General features: G+C 37.8%; 1 protein-coding gene and 1 pseudogene across 2 annotated transcripts; both read left to right on the top strand.

The window, feature by feature from the left end:
- The first annotated feature begins 531 nt into the window (after window positions 1–531).
- On the top strand, window positions 532–9,884 carry LOC131332022 (kinesin-like protein KIN-7N). Of its 2 annotated transcripts, none has more exons than XM_058366038.1 (18): window positions 532–805; window positions 1,857–1,946; window positions 2,546–2,664; window positions 2,825–2,938; window positions 3,019–3,100; window positions 3,200–3,267; window positions 3,360–3,437; window positions 3,598–3,740; window positions 3,812–3,914; window positions 4,007–4,087; window positions 5,063–5,131; window positions 5,213–5,272; window positions 5,380–5,532; window positions 6,165–6,458; window positions 7,166–7,252; window positions 7,733–7,891; window positions 7,989–8,258; window positions 9,283–9,884. In XM_058366038.1, exons 1-18 carry the CDS (start codon window positions 658–660, stop codon window positions 9,718–9,720), a joined length of 2,556 nt encoding a protein of 851 aa, XP_058222021.1. In that variant the 5' UTR covers window positions 532–657; the 3' UTR covers window positions 9,721–9,884. The 2 variants fall into 2 exon arrangements, with proteins under 2 accessions (XP_058222021.1, XP_058222020.1); XM_058366037.1 differs by having other exon boundaries at window positions 590–805; window positions 6,162–6,458.
- A 5,633-nt stretch (window positions 9,885–15,517) lies between these two features.
- LOC131332987 (uncharacterized) lies at window positions 15,518–17,354 on the top strand (annotated as a pseudogene).
- Window positions 17,355–21,974: the final 4,620 nt, after the last annotated feature.

Here is a 21,974-nt window from a genome sequence, read left to right as displayed (position 1 = left end):
AATTAACCTTGAAACTTGAACACATAAAATAGAATTGATTGCTAACTAAAAAACCTTCTAATAGTTTTTCTGATTTTTGATCAAATTATTAAGCTTTTTTTTATTCCTCTCGTCAATGCAATTAAATTAAGAAAATCAGTCTGGACCACTTGAAAATTCGATCAAACATTATAGACCGCAACTTCTCTCAAATGATGAAACGACTAGCGAGGCTGATTGTCATGAGGTTTTGAGGGAATCGCTTGCTACTTTGACGTAGAGGGTGTTTCCACGAGGTTGATGAAGATGCTCTCAACAAAAATAGTCAAATTAGAAGAATAGTAAAATATAGTCAAAACTTAGTCTTAATGACAACATGCTACAATTGGACCTCTATTTATGATCTTCACATGCCCTAACCTTGCCCCGGATCCGGCCCAATCCAATGCTAGGGTACCAAACGGGCCGAAACCAAGGGGTGTTTCCGGAAATCAAACAATTTCGAAATCACAAATAAACGCGTAAAACCCGCCCAGTGTTTATTCCGATTTGAAACCAAAAGACAGACAACTGCAGCTTTCTTCTTTGTGTGAGGGAGACTCTGTGTGTGTGTGTGTGTGTGTGTGTGTGAGAGAGAGAGAGAGAGAGAGAGAGAGAGAGAGAGAGAGAGAGAGAGAGATGGAGAAGATATGCGTAGCAGTGAGAGTGAGACCGCCTGTGAGCGAAGAAACCTCGAATGGAACATTCTGGAAGATCGAAGATAATCGTCGCATTTCTCTTCACAGGTCCCTGAGCACTCCCATCTCTGGAGCTTCTTACGCTTTCGGTATCCCCTCTCTCCCTCTCTCTCTCTCTCTCTACATACGCACACACTAAACGTCCGGGCACATGCGATGTGTGTGCACATCGAGTTACATATATTAGAAAAAAGAGAAACATCTTGAATTACGGTTAGTATGAAATCTGAGGTGTGAAGTAGAAAAAAAAATAGGGAGAAAGAAATTTGGAGTGTCGATGTTCCGGGCACTGACTTTGTTTGGTTTGGATTTTGAGGGAGGTTTTTGGGTGATGAGGGGAGGGAGAGATAGAGAAATTAGAGTAATAATTGGGGAAAAAACTTATTGGGGACCGTGCGCAGGGAGAAATGATTGGATTCCTAGACCCAAACCGAACCTAGTATGTTTGGAGCCATGTATGTGAGCCACGTGCTTCAAACTGCTCCGGATGCAGTTGTATTTGGAGTTATGTTCCTAGCATTGCTCTTTTTTATTAGCGGTTTGGTTAGGTCATTGAAGGGGTAAGTTTGAGGAAAAAGTACAAGTCAGCTTCAGAACTGACGTTCACACCAAAAACTTTTGTTGTGCGGCCAAAAAAATAAACTTTTATTGTAGTGATAGATGTGTATATGTATATGCAGTGGATGATTTGTTTGTTGAGATGGATGTGTGTGCAAATCATGTTATCTATTAAAAAACTAGAAAAATCTTGAATTGAGGTTAATATGAAATCTGACGTGTGACAGTAGAAAAAAGAGGGGAGAAACAATTTTTGAGTGTCGATTCTTTAAAAAAAGTCTAAGAACACAACTGTGTGTGAAGCCGTCCAATGTATGTGAGTCATGTGCTTCAAACTGCTCTAGATGCAGTTGTGTATGGGGTTTTGTTTTCCTAGCATTGCTCTTTTTTTATTAGCAGTTTGTGTAGGTGGTTGAAGGGGTAGTTGTTGGAGGAAAAAAGTACCGAGTCAGCCTCAAAATCAACGTTCACACCAAAGACTTTTGTTGTGATGCCAACAAATTCAACCTTTATAGTAGTAATAGATGCATATATATGTATAATGCAGTGGATGAGTTGTTTGTTGACATGGATGGGTCGCAGATTATGTGTTTGATCAGGACTGCAGAAATGAAACGGTTTACGAGCTCCTTACAAAGGAGATCATTCATGCCGCCGTTGAGGGTTTCAATGGTATGCTTCCTTTGTTTTGTTTTTGTTTTTTTCAATTTCCCTAATTGTTTTTTGAAGGTGCTTATTTGTTTTTCTTAGCTGGAATAATTTGAGCTGGAAATGGATGTAACTTGTAAGTGATAAAACAAGTAACCAACCATGATAATATCTAGTAACCAACCAAGATAATAGATACATCACATGTATTAATGTGTTTTGAAGAATAAGTACATGAAGTTTTTATTTTGTTTTTCATTTTACATCCTTTTTTTGTAAATTTTGATTGTACCTTCCAGATTTCTTATTTTTTGTCAATCGACCTTTCTTTTGATGTCAAGAAGGTTCTTTTATGCTTTCGTTTATCTTGTTGGTCCAATTGGTGTTGGTTTAATTGCTGTGAAATCTCAGTGTAAGGACGGAATTAAATTTTGAGTTGTATGTTTTGGTTTTTGATAGGCCTCCACTAAGGAACTAAGAACGGAAATAAGTTTTTTTCAAGCTGTTATATAATTTTAGTTTTTTTATTTTCCTTTGTTCATATGAAAAATAGGATTAGCTATATGCCACTAACATATAAGAAGAAAAGCATTTTTTTAAGGGAATCGTTGCAACGTATGCAGGGACTGCATTTGCATATGGGCAAACCAGCAGTGGCAAGACTTTTACGATGAATGGTTCCGAAAGTGACCCAGGAATTATTCACCGGGCAGTGAAAGATATATTTACCAAAATTCAGATGGTAATTTCTTATTTCAATTGCCTTATTTTCTGTAATAGTCACTTTAATTGGCCAGTAGGATTATGCAAGTTACAATCACTACTGCTATTTATTTTCAATGTAATGTTCCTGGAATTCTTACGGTGTTTATGTAATAGTTCTTTTGTGTTATTGGTCCTAGACAAATGACCGGGAGTTTCTGATTCGAGTTTCCTACATGGAAATATATAATGAAGAAATCAACGATCTTTTTGCTGTGGAGAACCAGAAACTTCAAATTCATGAGAGTTTAGAGGTATGTTAAGACAGAAAAAGTTGGATACTTTTGTAATCTTTTTGAAGAGGTGATAAAACATGACATTTCTTGTTTTCTAGCGTGGAATTTTTGTTGCAGGCCTTAGGGAAGAAATAGTTAATAGTGCTGAACAAGTCCTTAAGCTCATCCAATCCGGAGAAGGTTTGATCCTCCATTGGATTAAGTTCTTTAGGCATGTTATAAGCATGCCATACTTTCCGATCTGATGCTGATATACTCTTTTGTCATGGCTTCTTACAGTTAACCGACACTTTGGTGAGACAAACATGAATGTTCGAAGTAGTAGATCTCACACAATATTTAGGATGGTATGTCCTTGATGTTTTCGTGGAAATGCTGCTCGAGTTTGAAACTGTTTCGTCATGTCATTTACTCAGATGGTCATAGTTATATGTACCAGGTAATTGAAAGCAAGGGAAAGGATACCAGTCTTGGTGATTATTCAAGTTCAGATGATGCAATTCGTGTTTCAGTATTGGTTCGTATTTCTTTGCTGGTCTTCTACAGATACTAAAGTTGGATAATATTCCACACGTGTTATGATTCTATGGTCCTTATTTTTTGCTTAGATTGGTATATTTATTGTCCATCCTTCGTATGCCGCTAATTTTTTTATGTTCTTTTTTTGTTGGATGTAGAACTTGGTAGATTTAGCTGGTTCTGAACGGATTGCTAAAACTGGTGCTGGCGGAGTTCGTTTGAAGGAAGGGAAACACATCAATAAGAGCTTAATGATTCTTGGCAATGTGATCAACAAACTAAGTGAAGGTGCAAAACAAAGGTATTTGCCTCTTCGGTGTTAAGCATTCTCATACGAGAGCCAGGTCTAAGTGAATCGAAATATTAATGCAGGGGACACATTCCTTATCGGGATAGTAAACTCACTCGCATACTTCAACCTGCTCTTGGTGGCAATGCCAAAACATCTATTATTTGCACTGTTGCACCAGAAGAGGTAGCTATTCCTGTATCATATATTCGTGTGCTTATGTTGTATCTTACAAGAAGTTCACGTAACAATTTGATTTGGAATTCTGTTTTGTCCAGGTTCACATAGAGGAAACAAAAGGAACCCTCCAGTTTGCTAGCAGGGCCAAAAGAATAACAAATTGTGTTCAAGTGAATGAGGTCTGTTTGTTATTTTGTTTACTAGCATTTTACCTCTTGTTCAACCTAGTAGGATTATGATACTTTAACATATACTCAGATATGTGAAACTGTAGTTGGCATGTTTTTGTCTGGTTAACAATTTACTGTAATCTAGTTGTTGAAGTTGAAAAAAGTATGGACTATGGACCCAGTGGAGCTAGGCCAAGAGTTCGAAGTTTTTGAGATGCGGTGCTTGTTAAACATTCTTAAGATCATGGATATTGGTTACTGTTAATGCCTTATTTAGACATTTACTTTTCTTTGATTGATACTTTTTAATGGGGGAGTTATAATTTAAATGAGTTGGAACCAAATAGGCATTCCATTCAAAAGCAGATTACTGTTGATCGGATGGTCATTGTTGTCTAAATTTCCAGTTTTGGCGTGTGACATCAGTATGTTTTCGTTGTTGTGACATAGTGGTTGCTAACTACAAAGTGTGAAGCGAAGTCCCACATCGCTTGGGTGCTAAAGTAATCTGAAGAATATAAGCGTGAGGGCACCCTCACTTCAATAGCTAGCTTTTGGCGTTGAGTTCCACCCAAGACCGTGTAACACAAAGTTGGCCCTTGAGCTAGTTGATAACTATAATGTGGCATCAACTTCAATTGATTTGAAAATATTCCTAGTTATTCAATAGAGGTAATGGGTTTTTGTCAGAGGTTTAAAAGTTGGAGGATCTAACCAGTCTGAGCTATTGCATTATGATAACATTGTAATTTCCTCTGTGTTTTGATCACCAAATTGATATCGTAGATCTCTGTGAGGGAAAGAGCTAAACATATCTGGATATGGGCCTTGGGAGCAGTCACTCCTTGCGTGGCATCATTTTTTGGCTGCAGATAGTTGTCACATAATGATTGATCATATCCTCTACAGTAGTAGTCATTGTTTTGGAGTTGATTCCTTGCTCCTTCCAAAAATTATGGCTAATTTGAGGTGAATTTGTTGTAGATTTTGACAGATGCTGCTTTATTGAAGCGCCAAAAACTAGAGATAGAGGAGTTACGCAGTAAACTTCAGGTGACGATTGTTTTTTCGTTTTTTCTTTGCCTACTACCAACAGGCAAACAACCGATTAAAATTCCGAAAATATCTTTTCAGGGGTCTAGGGCCGAGGTGTTGGAACAAGAAATCTTGAAATTGCGGAATGACATGCTCAAGGTCAGTTCTTTTCTCTGTTTATTTTGTTTGTCTATCTTCTATTGCACTGAACATTGTTACTGTTGCTCTTTTGTGATGCCATTTGTTCACCATTTTCTCTTTATCAGTATGAGCTAGAGCATGAGAAGCTTGCCATGGAACTGGAGGAGGAGAGGAAATCACACAAAGAACGAGATCAATGCATTAAGGAGCAACAAATGAAACTTGACAATTTCAGTAGTCTTGTCACCTTGTCGGACTCTGATAGAAAGTCTAGCCAGGTATGGACAACCCAATACCTTTAAAATCTTTATTGATGCCATCTGTTTGAACTGCAAGTCTTTGCTAAGTTAAAGATGTTGTCTAATTCACCATTGTTCTCTTTTTTTCGTAAGTCTAAAGATAGAAAAAGAATATGTAACATCCTTCTAAGCAGAATTTTATAGATATTGGGTCATTTTAGATTAAAGAGTCACCCAAGTGTTTTCCTAGCCCAAACAATTCATTTTCTCCTTTCTCACTTTCCTTGAGTATTCTATAAGTTTGTAGTAACTACATAATTATCAAAAGGTCTTTTATTTAACATGTTTTTGGATCAGTACATCAATTTCAAGAATTTTAAGGTAGGTATAACATGTCTGCGAGTTGTGGGCTTGTTTTTTAGAAATCCTGAAAGGGTCTGATTGATTATCACAAAGCTAGTCTTGCTAAAATAATTAGATTGGTGAGATTTGAGCATTTAATATAAATGGTAGGATATGATCCGTTCCACCCTGGGTGATGCAGAAATTGTGATTCTTCTTCTTATTTTCCATGAAACAGAAAATGTGTGTTACCGTTTCTACAATGTGCTACAAATTCTGCCTTATTCTGTGAGTTCAGTGTAGCTCACTGAGATATATTATGGTAGCAGGGCCAGGAATTTTCAAAACAGAGCCTCAAGGATGATGGCAGTGATGGTCATAGCATATTCAAGGAAGATGCTTTTAGTACCCCATGCTTTAAGGCAGTTCCTAATGCCTTCGTCATGAAAAGGTCAAATTATTGTCAGCAACCCGAGTATAGTCCTCTTCCGGATACATTTAGTAATGTTGCTGATGAAGACACCTGGTTGAAAATGAACAAAGGCTATAAAGTAGACCTTGATTCACTTCACATGACTCCTGCAAGGAAAGTTCAATCCTTCCCTGACGGCGACATCACTCCAGTAAGTTTATTTAATGCATCCATCGAACTCTTTATGTTTTCAAGTTGCAATTATGACTCGTTATTATAAATAATTAAATAAATCACTCTGCCATATAAGTTAATACGAACCTTTTAGCACTACTAGTGACTAGCAAAAAATTACTTATTTCTGCATAGGCATGGCGAAGGATGGGAAAAGGCATTTAAATTAAATATTTCTGCAAGTTTGCAACCTTTGGGACGGTTGCATGTAATTTTTCTCTTTTAGGTCTTTTTTAGTTTTAGGAAAAATGCACTGCGTTTACAACAGTTATGATTTTAATGTGATTACGTCTGTGTATAGGAAAAAGTGATACAAAGGAGAACGCTTTCCGAAAACTAAAAAATCAGAAAGCATTCGCCCAATGCGAAAATTTTCTTCGATGAATTCCGGACTTTCTCTCGGATAGAGAAAAAAAGAGAGCCCGAGAGGGTTCGGATTCAGATTTTGATGAATAGTCTTGCACGTGGACAGTGCGAGGAAAGGCGGTAAGAAATGTCGGAACTGGCCTGGCCACAGGAAGCACTTCGCTCTACCTAAGGGAAAGAAAGAAAACGTAATATGAACTCTTTATTATCCTTAGATGACTAGCAATCAGTTCAATTGATGCCTAAGTAAATAGTCTTCTTATTGAATGTCAATTGACTCAATACACTATGTGAAGGGCTCATTATTATGGCTTTCAGGGTTGCTCAATTGGGAATTACAAGCAAGAGATACAAAATCTCAAGAGACTATTGGAAATTGAAAGAAACGAAAAAGATGAACTCAAGGTTAGTATACTACTATATGCATTTGCTGATTGCCTTAAAATGCATGATTCTGATAGTCGCGCGAGAAACAATAAACAGTCCAAGGCAATGTTTTAGTGATCTTATTATTACTGTCACTTCTGAATAGATGCTTTAACTAATGATGAATACAATAGCTTTAGTGCTATAAAAGCTTAGGAATCCTCTTTTTACTCCAATTATGGTAGCATGTGCAATCTTTTATCGTAAGAACAATGCTCGCAATTCCGATAGTATTTCATAATTAGGAGGTTTCTGTCACATATCTTTTTCACCTACTTGTTGTGTCTGCTCCTTCATTGCCTATAAGGCCACAATGACATACTCAAGCACCTCAAGCTCTTGACCTGTTATCAGTTTTCTTATTTGCTACTAGTAAATATAATAAGCAACCATAGTGATTCAAAATAGACAATTTTCCTAACCTTCTGGTTAAGCTCTCTTGGCTATTGTGTATTCCAGAGAAATCATGCTGAACAAAAACTGCTGAATGAATGTTTAATGGGGGAGATATCTGAAATTCAACAAGAGGCACAGCTAGTTCAAGAAATTCCAAGACAACTGCTCGAGTCTGTAGCAAATTGTAAAGATATGTATAGTGATGTTTTGTGGACTTTGCAGGTTTGTACTTCATTTTTCCGTATTTCAACTTTACTATTAGAAAGTTCAATATTTGAGGTTAAGTTGTTAACTATATGTTCTTTTGACACCTGAACAGAGTTTTGTGACTGATGAGAAATCTTCAGCCTCAAAGTTACTCTCTAGCACAAGTGAGATCGGTACAAGTCTGTTCTCAACTTTGGAAACTCACTTCTCCATGGCTATAGAAAGCCAAAGAACCTCCACAGGAAATAATATTCTCGTTGAAGAACAAAGTAAAATGCTTTGTGAGAGAGTGAACAGCACAATTAAGTCCTTGGTACTATCAGAATCACCAAAGAATGAGGATAAATTGTCGAGAAGTCTACTATGCAACTGGGACTATAAGGTAGCTGTCTCACCATTGTCAAAATGCCACTGGTCAGTTTTAATATTGTCACTAATTCTGATGTTGGGATATCACTACCTAATCTTCTTATGATATCCCTATTTCTTTTGCTGTATGCTATGCCCCTCCATTGAGGTTGAATGTTGATTGAAATAAGCAAAACATGTTCCTGATAATGCAAATAATCTGTGGATATATTTTTGTTTGTTTTCCCGCAAAGAATTGATAGGAATTCATTGTCAGCTCTTCTTAGTTCATTTGACTATTGTGTCCTACTTTATAAATGAATATTGATTTCTTATTCATATGTTAACTATGTAGTCATCTGCTGGTGTTGAGGTTCTGATATCCCATTTTGACTAGCTTCATTGGGGGCTGCATGCCTTTTGATGTTTTCCATGTAAACCTTTGCTGGACCTAATTTCAAGTTCCGTTGCATATGTGAGACCACAGAGTAACGGTTTTTAGATTTTCTCAAAGAATCCGTTGTTTTTACTCTGCGAACAGAAAAATACTGTAGTAGTTTGGCTACAGTCCGTGTGGTAGTGCATATTTCCCATTGGTTTAAGCCATGCAAGCAGAAAGTGTGCTGGAAATTTACATCCAATAGTTGTCAGATGCACGAAAATGAGGTCTGTAACATTCCCGATTAGTGACTTATGATTGTTAATGGTTGGTATTAACTATTAAGTACTCTTTCCTGCTTTAGAAATTAGTTTTAACTTTTAAGTCCTATATGGCTATGCACATCATACATGCAACATTGGGTGGCAGTTTATACGTGTAGTGAATTGTGTTAGTAAATGAATGGATTAAGTAGCTATATCAGAAAGAACACTGGTTTGAAATTAGATAGGTACGAACTATGGAGACAGTGGAGTGAACAAACTAATAATGTTTGAGTTAGCTTCTGGCTGCTTGAAATTATAGAACCTAGCATGTGAACTGTATTTCAGCTCAAATTCCCGCAGTAGTTGTTGGTATGTCTCTCTCCCATTTTAAGATTTAGTTTTTAAATGCTTAGGACTGCACTTTGGGAGAAGAAATTGCTTGTAAGCAGGAGAAGCTGAGTAAGGATCTCAGTAAAATCACGGAAAAGTACCGGAGCTTGGAGAAAGAGTTGAATGTCAATACTCATCTTCTCGCGCTTTCCAAGGAAAGATATCATACCTTGGAAAGGGAATTCCATCTTTTGAATGAAGAACGTGACACTTTGCTCCAAACAGTCTCCAGTTCATCAAAAAGCCTAGCACAGGTTAGTGAAGAAAAGGATAGAATTTGGCAGGATTTGAACTCTGAAGTGCAGAGAAGAAAACATCTTGAAGAAGAGATGAAGCAGTTTGGCATTGCTTTCGCACGTCGCCAGAAATCACTCGTGTCTCTCCAAAGTGAGTTCAAATCCAAATTTGAGAAATTGAAATCACAAAATCCAATTTCAATACCCAAATCTCTTGGGTATTGATTAGAATAGTTGTACTCTATGTAATGAAATCCAGTAACTTATTTGACATTACTTTTTTTTTTTACTCCCTTTGGGAACCGAAATACTAGGGATATGCTAATCCTCATTGCCATGTATTTATGTTGACTTACTTTTTTACTCAATCATAGACTTAATTCTTGACACCTTCATATTTCTTCAGATTTTATCTGTTTAGTAGTGAAAGATGATGGTACAATTTACAGGGAATCGCAAGGGCATTTGGCCGTTTCCAAGTTTTAGTGGGAAAGTTGATTCTTGGTGAAGCTCACCATACATCTTAGTTCACCAGTGAGCTTAAATTTACATAGCACCCCTTGCCTTTCAAGGGAGGAAATATTGTAACTCACTATAGCCAAATTTGCAGAAGGGTAGAGAATTGACAAAATAGTATGTGTTTGTGACTCTGTTCGCGTATTTCATACCTATTCATGTGGTAATTGTTTTCTTCTTGTGTGTAGATACGTGTAGGATGTGAAAAAGAAAAGCGGTGAGATACATCTTGTCGGAAAGATAATTGTCGATCGCGAATATTATTTGTTGGCATTAATCTCGACATCCCCAAGTCCCAACATCATCAAGCAAACCAATTACAAGGAATGGTATTGAAAGAGAAAGCAACAACAGCATATTTCACATAGCAAACTTTAGGGACATTAGAATTAGAGCTCCCTATCTGTGTCTGATTTTGAGTTAGGAAGCTTAGAGATCCTAACCATACTGTCATCTCTCACACTTACAGAGTGCTTACATGAAAGAAAGTTCATATTATTCCTTAACCGAAATCCGCCACCATCTTTCCCTTCTATACTGCCCTTAGTACACTCCCTATAAGCATTGAGAAAAGGATCGTCTTGCTTCCTAATCCCTCTCCTAGAAGAACTCCTCTTCGGGAGTTGAAACACAGAAGGAGGGAGAGGGACTGGAAGCTCATGAAAAGAAGCCCTAGCACTTTCTGGCAGGCAAGGCGGTGGCGGTAGCTTCTGCCCAAACTGCCTCACATCTGCCGAGCAGTCCCAGTGGGCGGCCACCTTGCTTACTCCAGGCCTCTTCTCCCATGAGAAGGGCACTGCCCCTTGTGAAGGAATCTTATTATGACCCATTCTGCTTTTCTGTTTCTTGATGAAGTTATGAGCCAAGTTTAAAGTCTTATAGGGGATTTGGCTCTTTGGGCTCATATATTTTGTGTTCTCTAACTGCAATTCTTTGATAAGAACAAGCAAAGGAAACGTGACGGGAGAGGCTGGTGATAGCTTTTAAACAGAAATAACAATAGATAAGATCAGGAATGTCTTATATGGGGAAAAAGGTGAGAGGAAGACTTGGTTTATTTTTTTCTATCTTGTGGCAACGTCATGACAAATGTAGAAAAGTGTGCAAATCAGGCCAGTTGGTTATTTGACGACATTGGAATTGATTGTTTTAGAATGATCAGAATGAGAACAACGCAAACACTCTTCCAATCTAGGAAAAATCTAGTTTTTAATCATATTTTTTACTAATATATAAACAGTGTAAAAAATTAAGTTTTCTAATTTTCAATCCATTTGAACTAGTACGAAAATTTTATTTTTTTATCATTTTATCCTAAATGATCATACTGAATTTTTGTCTCTAAGGCTCTCACATGAAAGTACATATTTTTTATTTTGTTCTAGGATTCTCTTAGGGTGCTCATTAAAAGCTTTAGTGATGTTAATAGGGATGGCAATCTCGGCCGACCCGTTCGAACCCTCCCTGTTCCCCGCCCCGAAAATCCCCGAACTTCGGGGATTCGTTTGGGGATTGGGTAGGGTTTGGGGAATTTTTTTTAAAAAATTCAGGGATCGGGTAGGAGACGGGGATGGGTCTGTCCCCGCCCCAAACCCTACCCGTCCCCGTTCCCCGTTTATTACCCGCCCCACCCCATCCCCGAATCCTCGAGATATATATATATATATATATATATATATATATATAAAGTGATAAATATGGTCGTTCCTGATACCTTGCTTTATTTTATTTTGTTGGTTTTTTAAATTTTGTTTGTGGAGCTTTGTTGGCTTCTAACTTCCTGGCCAACCGACAACCGTTACTAGTACTGTTTCCTCAGCCCTTTTTTCCTGGAAAAAAAAATACAAAACAATCCAAGTCCTTTCGGCTTTCACATGCTAGTATATGCTGTTAGGTGCTGAAATTGTGAAATACAGGTGCCCGAATTCCGAATTCCAGTTTTGGATCCCCGTTTGGGTCGGGGATGGAGGAAAAAAACAAATCCCCATTGGGGATCGGGTCGGGGATGGGGCAGGGGGTAATGGGTAGAGAGTGGAGGTAGTACCCCCGTCCCCATTGCCATCCCTAATGATGTAGAACACGTGGAGGCCCAATTCCATGATCAGTTGGACCGAGCTAAGCCTTGAAAGTCCAAACGGAGTTTAATTTCAGATTACTCAAATTGGCTAAATTCGGACGAGCTCGGAATAGGCCCAAACTTGGTGGGTTGGCTTATTTTCGCGCTTCGATCAATACTCATGAACCTTAAGTTGATGATCGATGATTCTTTTCGGCCTAATTCATTTGTTTAGGCCTTCAATTGCGTTATTTTGCCGTTTTAGGAAAAATTTGTTTCGTTAATATCTCTTAGACCGTAATTCCTTTTAAGTTGATTCTTTTTTGAAAAGTCTTGTTTTTCTTTCCCGTTTTCAGTTTTAGGAAAAACCCCAAATTCTGGGACTTTTTATTTTCTAAGTTTATTTTTAGAATTTTTAGAGTTTCAGCCTATTTAAGAGTTTGTAACCTAGAGTTTATGCAGCTTTTTGATCAATAATATTCAGAGATTCTCTTTTTTTTTCTTGTGCGCAAGATTTGCTCGTTGCGACGAGTTGTTTATCTCATTTGGACTAATACGCTAACTAGTTTCTCGTGAATTCTGCTGCGTCATTTAGTGTCAAAAATTTATTATGACTATTTAAAATAAAATGATAAAAAAAATAAATATGTTGCACGGATTTAAACAAATTAAAAATTAGAATACTTAATTTTTTAATCATATTTTTAACGGACAGTTTATATTTTCCGTTCTATTTCCGTGAACTCCATTATAAGCTTTTTGTCCATTTGAGAGCAGAAATAACGTGTAGCCTTCGAATTGACATAATGCATCCCAGCACAAACCGGCCCTGTACTGGACAGTGGAAGAGTGGAGGGGAGCCAACCCTCCTTTATTTTAGTACTTCGAGCTCCTCTGCTCTCTCTCTCTCTCTCTCTCTCTCTCTCTAGAACCCTCGCTCATTCTGTTATCTAATACTGTTCATCCGTTTGATCCTACGATCAAGGCTACGATCATCGCTAGAAAAGGTAATGTTTTGTCAAGTTTCCTTAAGAGTAAAATTTTATTGCCGATAAAAAAAAAAAGGGTAATGTTTTCGCCTTTTCGCCTTTTCTACATGTATGGATTGTGCGCTGTTCCATTCACATCAAAGCTTCATCTACTGATCTACATTCTCTCAGAATGTTCGAGTGCGGTTGCATGAAAGTTTACTTAGTTTGATTTGGTGACTTCAGAGTTCTTGCTTTTTCAATTGGCGTTCTTTCTCCTAAATCGCTTGATGTCTCTTTCTGCTTGTTAGGTAACGTTGTTTATCGAAAGGATCCCCAGCTTAATTTTTTTAATTCAAAAATGTATATTTGTGAATGTTGAGGATATCATGTGATGTGGAAATGAGTTCAGATAGAATCGACCTTAGTGTATATAATGTCAAACGAGTCAGAAATTCAATGCCCATGTTACGGATATCAATACACTTTCATGGATATCATAATCACTTTGTATGGTTCTCCTATCAGAAATAATCTCTCCTAAACTTTACTGTTTTGTCATCCGTATTTTTTCATCTTTAGTGATTTTTTTGTCAAATTTTTTACTTTTTGGATGTACATAGCGTACCTCTATTCAAAAAGTAAAAGAGTTTGTCAAAATGTTAAAAAAAAATTACTAAAGACGGAAAAATACGCTAATCTATAGAACTTTTTTATCTCAAAATTGCAAACCAAACAAAGTGTACTTTTCTCGGATATCGATTTACGCATTATCCACCGCCCTAAGACCTGTGGTTAGCAATTTCTTTTTCTTTTGGGAAAACATGAATACCTTGCTTTTCTGAAATTAGAATAACAGAACCAGGTTTCGAGCAAAGTTCGGGGAGATAAATTAGGGGGTTTGAAAAGATTGAGAGGATCTTAACATAATGTTGGAAAGAGCACATTAATCACAGGAGGCAGATGAGTTGTCGGCATTCTAAGAAAATCAAGGCGAAACCCCTGCAGAGAATGCATTACAGCATAAATCAACCATAATCATAGTCAAAGGACAGTATTGATGAGTAAACAATGTACGATAGTGAACTTCACATGGGTCTTTTATATCTGATTAATGACCTTTTGTTTGAAATTTGGAATCAGCCATTGATAATAGTGCTGCGCGAATGGAGAGACACAGAGTCGGCATGTGTTATTGCCATTGGCTTTGAAGTTCTCGAGTGTGAAATGGAATGGGAGTGCCATAGACATTGGAGGGTGTCTTTGTTGTGCTGCAATTGTATTACTAATTAGACCTTGAAGTTGTGGAGACAAATCACAACCGGACTAAAGATTATTACCTTTTATTAGATAATTAGGGATTGTAAATATTGACAGGACAACAAATTTGAGAGAAACCATTTGGTTTTCTCCCTTTATATGTTAGTATAGATGTTCGCTCAAAGCACAAATGCCACTGCAATATGTGTTTTGGAATGCAGTTCCGGAACATGGTAGAACTTTGGTCCAAAATAGTGATCGTAGCGATGCAAATCGATCACCAAAGTTTTTCGAATTCTTTATATTTTATTTGGAGAAAAAAGTCAATTGTTGTTTTGGCAGAACAAAATCTATATAGTATGCGTTGAGAAATGGGTCACAACGCCCGTATAACAGGCTGTTATGTTGGAGGGAGTAGTAGCCACTAAGATGCTGGATTCTGGTGGGCTTTCTTTCTTTCTTTTTTTGGTACTTTGGATTCTGGTGGACTTTCACCTCCATTATAGGCTGAGTAGGCTCACATGTGAATCTTTTTTCGCAACGTGTCTTAACCATGCAGATTTTGGTGGATTGTTGTTGATGTTTCAATGCACATTGTTTTCATATAAATAAAATAAAATTTTCAAAAATATCTATTACAACTATTGTTCTTGAGGATAACAGTTTGCTTTTATGTGTGTGCATGCCAGTTTTGTGTGGGTACAGGTCTGGACCTTTAGAAGAAGGTGATTTGCTTTTCTGCCGCTGCGCTTGATTTTGTAGTTTCGATATTGGGTGCACCTTTATAGAAATTTTTCCTTTTGTATGTTGGAGTTCACCAGTTCGCTCCGGTTCAACCCCCCCCCCCCCCCCCCCCCCTCCACTTCCTCTCCCTCTCCCCTCTCTTATCTTGATTCTGTAAGTTTATCAAGCGTTTTAACAAAAATAGAAAAGAAATAACTTGAGTATAGAAATTTGTTTTTTTGTGTTTGTAAGGTAATGATTGGGCATATCTTAAGCGCATAATCTTTGCTCTCTGTGTTGATTTATTCTCTTTACGAACTTAGTTTTGGTGGTATTTGAAACGTGTATAATTCCACTTGCTTACTTTGAGGAAATCTTTTAGCCTCTTTGCGCACTTAATTTCTGGTGGTATTTGAAACGTGTATAATTCCACTTGCTTACTTTGAGGAAATCTTTTATCGGAGATTTTATTTGTTGAGTGAATAACCTATATAAAATCATGAAAGGGTATACGTCATTGTTTGTATCTGTTGGTGCTATGTTTGTGGGGATATGTTGATTTTCTTTGTCACCCTATGCTGCTATGATAAATTAAGCAGTTGACCTTACTCATAGTTAGAGTGTTTCTTGTTCTGGATTTGAGTCCTATCTATCTAGATTGAAACTTTTACCCTTGCTCTATATGTATTTTTCACTTTTCACGTTTAGCTTATTTGTTTCTTTAATTCTTGACTTCGGTAATTATGTGTTTCACAGAATGGATGCTGGGAGGAAGAGAACCACACTTACTTTGAAAGAAAAAGCTCAACCCTCTTGTACAGTGAATTGCAGTGCACTGTGCACCTGCTAGAAATCTAAGAAAGACAGATCTAGCTGCTGTGATTTTCGGATGCAAGCATAATACAATCAGAGAATGTTATTCTGAACTTTTGTTTGGTATGTGTCTTGCAGTCATCTACTTAGACGTTTTCCTCAATATTCAGATTTTTATTTTGTTTTTGATGTTTAAAGTCGGTTGTTTTTAATTTCTTGCATAGGTTTGCCATCTCATTTTGCTTACGTGAAGAATATCAGTCTTGGCTTGCCACTTTTCTTATTCAACTACAGTGATAGGAAGCTTTATGGTATCTTTGAGGCTGCAAGCCATGGACAAATGAATATCGATGCATATGGGTGGACTGGTGATGGTGCAAAGTACTCGCCATATCCTGCACAGGTATAGAGACTTGATCACTCACTCCCTCCTCCCCATATTGTTTGTCCAGTTTTGGTAGCCGTGCCTTTAATCACAAATGACATATTTTCATGAATAATTTATATGTTTTCCAGCTCTCAGAAGAACTAATTTGAGTAGTGGAAAACATATTGAAAATTTGGATTCAAAAATCTGTTATCGGCCGAACTGATTTAAGGCATAACTTTCAGAAATGGACAAACAATATGGCGAAGAGGGGGTATTGTACTATTTCTGCACCTGCTTTTGGATTTGTTCCTGGATTCTATGGGTGTTGTATGTTAACTTACGCTCAGATGCTTTGATTCAAGGTTTGAGTCCGAATTCAGACCCAATGCCAACCCTTGCTTGAAGATCAGTTTAGACTAGTTATTGCTGACAACTACTATGAGCAGAGGCTTTTTTGGTTCGAGTTAGACTGGGCTCAGACCAGAAATTTGATATCCATGTTTTTATTTGCACCAGTAGATACGAGTGTCTCTCTCCCACGGAACATGCCTAGGTGTAATACTCTCGCCAATTCTTTACCAACTTCTGGTGGGAGACATGTCCTTGATCAAGTTGAGGCCCCATTTTCAGAGGCAGGTTCTGTTCATTCAAATCAATCTGATGTGCAATGGGGCTGGTCAAATACAAATTCTTCGGTTATAGGCAATGCAAACACTTCCCATCCACAAAAAACTTGGAGTTCGTTGTTCCAAAATTTGACAACTTCTCAAACAATGAGGGAAGATCAAGATTTAGGGGCGCCGAGCAAAAAAAAAAAGATCAAGATTTAGGGGCACAAGCTCCAGAGTTGAACTTCCCCCATTCAGATCAGTCTAACATGGAATGCGATTCTTTATCTGTCCCTCCTTGGTTGGAAGGAGAAATCCTGAACTATGAAGCTCTTCCGGAAGATTCATCTATGTGGAATTATGAAGAAGTACAAGCGGGGTCGGTTCCCGTGTTGGTTTCTCCAGCTTTTTGAGCCCTTGGATTGGGCCTCGGTCCAAAGCCCGACCAATTCTGTATAGATATATAAGGGTCATTCTACTCCCGCACTAGGGACCGTTTGATTAGCGAGCTAATGGTAGAAAGTGCAAGAAAAAGAAAAAGAAAATGCTTTTTTTGGGGTTCACTTAGCAAGAATGCCCTAGAAAATGATAGAAAATAAACTTTCTCGTACAACCTCTAAAGCGAGGAAGTGTGCTTTACTTTCAAGAAGTGCAAGGAAATTTTATTTTCTTGCAAGAATGAACATTTATTACTATAACTTCCATATTTTCCTTCAAAACTTTCATCTTAATCAAACGGATGCGGGAAAAAAAATACATTTTCTTTTTCTTTTTTTTCACTTTCTCTCATTTTCACTTTCCATTATATTTTTCTCACTAATCAAACGGACCCTAGAAGAAAAAGCCCTAGAATCAACTGAAAATTTGAGAGAGAGATGGCCAATTTGATCAGCATCAACAAATTCTCCGATGAGATACTCCATAAGATCGTGGATGAGATTTCATATGTCAAGTCGCTTTTCATGATATATTTGGTCTCGAGCCGCTTCGCTCGCATCGTCGGCAACGATCAGAAGGTGTGTGTTACTCTCTCATGCTTTCAACGGGATTCGGGGTTCTTACCGCCCACATATGATCTCTCGCTATGGGGGTGTATGAGGAGTTTTTGGAGAGTATCATCGACAAAACGGTGAGGCCGTACCCCATCCTCCTATCATGGGTCAGCCGACCTGCCTCCCGCCAGTATCTTGCTTTCTCTCCGTCCTCTGATTTGTCTCTAAATTGGGAAGAATTAGGTATCTCACGATCGAGGTCCCGTCTTTCATAGATGACACGAACCAATTGCTCTTTGAATGTACTGTCCATTTTGGGGATGACCTTATACAAAGCATCTGTGCAATGCATTGCACAAGAATGGTAATGTCGGACGAATTCCATGGGAGGCTATCGCCAAAGATGCAGCTTTGAGGTTGGATTTATTGGTTCAACAGTCGCTCCACCATCCGCACTTGCAGTCGTTCACGATGATTGATCCCCGAGGACTTCCCTGGGGATCAATCATCGTGAACGATTGCAAGTGTGATGATGGGGCCACTGTTGAACCAATAAATCCAACCTCAGAGCTACATCTTTGATGATAGTCTCTCATGGAATTCGTAGGTTACCATTCTTCTGCATTCCACAGATGCTTTGTATAAGGCCATCCCCAAAATGGACAGCCCATTTAAAGAGCAATTGGTTCATGTCATCTACAAAAGACGGGACCTCGTTCGTGAGATGTCTAATTCTTCCCAGTTTAGAGACAAATCGAAGGATGGAGAGAAAGTGAGATACCAGCGGGAGGCAGGTCGGCTGACCCATGATGGGAGGGATGGGATACAATCTCACCGCTTTGTCAATGATGCTCTCCAATAACTCCTCATACACCTCCATAGCGAGAGATCGTATGTGGGCGGTAGGAGCCCTGAAATTCCATTGAAAGCATGGGAGAGTAACACACACCTTCTAAACGTTGCCGACGATACGAGCGAAGCGGCTCGAGACCAGATATGTCATGAAAAGCAACTTGACATATGAAATCTCGTCCACGATCTTCTGAAGTATCTCATCGGAGAGTTTGCTGATGCCGATCAAATTGGCCATCTCTCTCTCAAATTTTTAGTTGATTCTTGGGCTTTTTCTTCTAGGGTCCGTTTGATTAGTGAGAAAAATATAATGGAAAGTGAAAGTGAAAGAAAATGCATTTTTTTCCCCGCATCCGTTTGATTAAGATGAAAGTTTTGCAAAAAAATACGGAAGTTATAGTAATAAATGTTCATTCTTGCAAGAAAATAAAATTTCCTTGCACTTTTTGTGAGAAAAAGTAAAGCACACTTCCTCGCTTTAGAGGGTTGTACGAGAAAAGTTTATTTTCTAGGACATTCTTGCTAAGTGAACACCAAAAAAGCATTTTTTTTTTTTCCTTTTTCTTGCACTTTCTACCATTATCTCAAACGAAGATCCACATGAGAAGTTTTAAGTTATTTTCATTATGAGATATTATAATTTGTTTGTTTTAAGTTCTCTTTATGTTGTTGGATTTTCTCTAGTGGTGCTTTGCAGTTTGATAATGTGTTCTGGAGTTTAGGCTTAGAGTATGTGACTTGTATGCAGTTGCTTTTTGGTGATGAATATTGTCTCATTAAGAGAACTTGACTTTGGTGTGCTTTTCTGAGTACTGGCTCACACCATGGGAAACTGTTAGGTCATTTGTATGGTTCCTTTGCTATTTACAAGTTATTCTAGAGTTGATGATTGTGGTTTATTCGAGTCTTGTTTGTCTATAGCTGGATTGTCATGTGGTCTGAAATTTTTTTTCTCCATGCAGTCTTGTTTTGGGTGTTTCAAGATTGTTCAGCAAGTGGCTGTATGCCTATTTATACATGTTGGAGAGATAGAGGCTTTGTCATACTAAAAGTTTGCCGTTAGTTTGTTTAAACTATATGCCTATTATTAACTACTACTGTTTAGCGACAGTTTGAGTCTCACTTTTTCTGGACAGGAGAGACATGGATCGACGCCGGATTTTTTTGTTTGTTCTCTTTCTTCTACTATTTATTTTGGTTCTTTCCTTTTTTTCACCTCTCCATTTTGCTGGCCTCTATAGCGATCCATTTATCCTGGTATCTGTCAAGCAGTTTCCTTTCTATTTGTATGTGTGTCGTGAGCGTTGTGGAAGACTTTTTTCTTTTTATCCCCTTGCGTATGCAGATGCTTGTTGCCCCTTGCTTATAGCACTCGAGAGTATGCAAGTTTCTTAGAACTACCATATTTGTAGATTGTAAATGAGTTATTGAAACTGGTTTTTATGTCCTCCTTTTACATATGTTGCAGATCTTTAGTGGCATAGAGAGGTGGTAGATGCATCATTGGTCTTTTGTGTCTAAGTTGTTCGTTTCCTTAGTGGTGTTGCCACTGACAGTTTTACCGTCAATTTCCAATATTAGTTTAACACATCAGTAGAATCAACATTTTTGACATATTGCGAGGCTGTTGTTTACATTTTCTGTTTACTCTTCCTCGACAACGATGCCAGTGTCCCTTTCCCTTTTAGTGTTGTGATTGTTACTCAAATCTCTAAGATTTCTCATTTTTCTGATAAAAAACAAAAAACCAAAAGTGCCTACCCCCTTTCCTATTTGCCAGGTACATGGGCTGTTTTGTGTGTTTACGGGCTGGTTCAAGTCTAAATAGTGCATGTAACATGCATAAAAGCTTGAGTTCTTACTATGGATTTCAGGATTCCCGTATGTTTTAATTCGAGGCTACTACGTATTTGAAGATAGATACATGTATATAGACGTAGGCACGGCTCGAATATGGAATTGATATGATGAAGGATCTGTGTCCATTAAGGCCTCTAAAGTTCCTACCCGATTTGTGTCTATTAAGGCCTTTAAAGTTTCTACCCGAAACAACACATAATCGGCCGAATCTCCATTCCAATTCACTGCAATGGAACAAACACAAAATCATTGCGTAACACCCATGCTAAACGAAGCCATTTATTAATTCACACCTGTAAAATAAAATCATGAAGATACTGTAGATACCAAATCTTTATTTCAAATGGAATGAGATAACATAAAAAATGCAACATCATATTTCAGAATGATTGTAGGACCTGTCTAAAGGCAAGACGTAACATAATTAATTCGAAACCCAACCTAAATTAACTGTGGTGCCATAATATTGACCACCCCTCCAACAATTCTAATTTCTCTAAAAAATATTATATTTCTTGTTAATAAACTTCAAAAAGGGTCTTTCTAACAAATTTTAAAATTTCAGTAAATGAAATTTAGAAGGAAAAAACTAACAGTTTACAAAATAAGCGCAACAGTCAAAACAACAAAAAAAGGTATAATCAAATGAAATTTCTAATCAAGTCAATTTTTTTTTTAGTCTCCAACCTCGCCGGCCGGATCAATGCAGTCGCCCAATGCCACCAGCATCTGAGCCCTAATTCCCTCCAACTCCTTCCTACCCGTCATAAACCTCCAAATCCCTTCCCCACCCATCCTCCTACAGTAAAACCTTAGCTTCATCAACCAGCTCCCTTCAAGTACATCCCTTAGTAAAAGGTTTTATCTAATCTACTGAACAAAGGGAACGTGACTGCATGAATATTAGGTCCAACTCCAACAATGAATGGGAAGCCCTAGCAATAACACAACAATTGAGACTTCTGATGCTAAGACGATTGTGATCAAGTTATTTATACCTATATACAAAGAGCAAAAAATTGTCTCGTATGTTCTCGTTTATACACGTTCACAATAGACATGCTCAATCGTGTACAAGAAGAAAGGAAAAATGTATTACCTTCGGTTATAGCAAGAACCCAAAAACTGATGAAATAGCTGCATGAAAATTAAAAAAACATCAGTATTAGAAGAATCTAGAGCCGTGCGCGGAAGTAGTAGGAAGCTCAGCTTATGAAAGAGATAAGTGTCCAAAAATTAGGAGGCAACAACATATAGCTCCTGCTTTATGATCGCACAATGAAGTTCAAAACTAAAGAACACAATACCTTTTGAGCGAGCAATACTCTAACTTCCTTCTGCTGATCCAAAATTATTTTTGTCTTCAGACCAACACCAACTCACTGTACAATAACACTGACTTTACCCAAGCAGATTAAACTTCTAAGCAAGTATCAATTCTGCATTACTCTTCATCTACCC

The sequence above is a fragment of the Rhododendron vialii genome, chromosome 7a (genome assembly GCF_030253575.1).
Source record: "Rhododendron vialii isolate Sample 1 chromosome 7a, ASM3025357v1".
NCBI lineage: Eukaryota > Viridiplantae > Streptophyta > Magnoliopsida > Ericales > Ericaceae > Rhododendron > Rhododendron vialii.
This window is presented reverse-complemented; position numbering and strand designations above follow the sequence as displayed.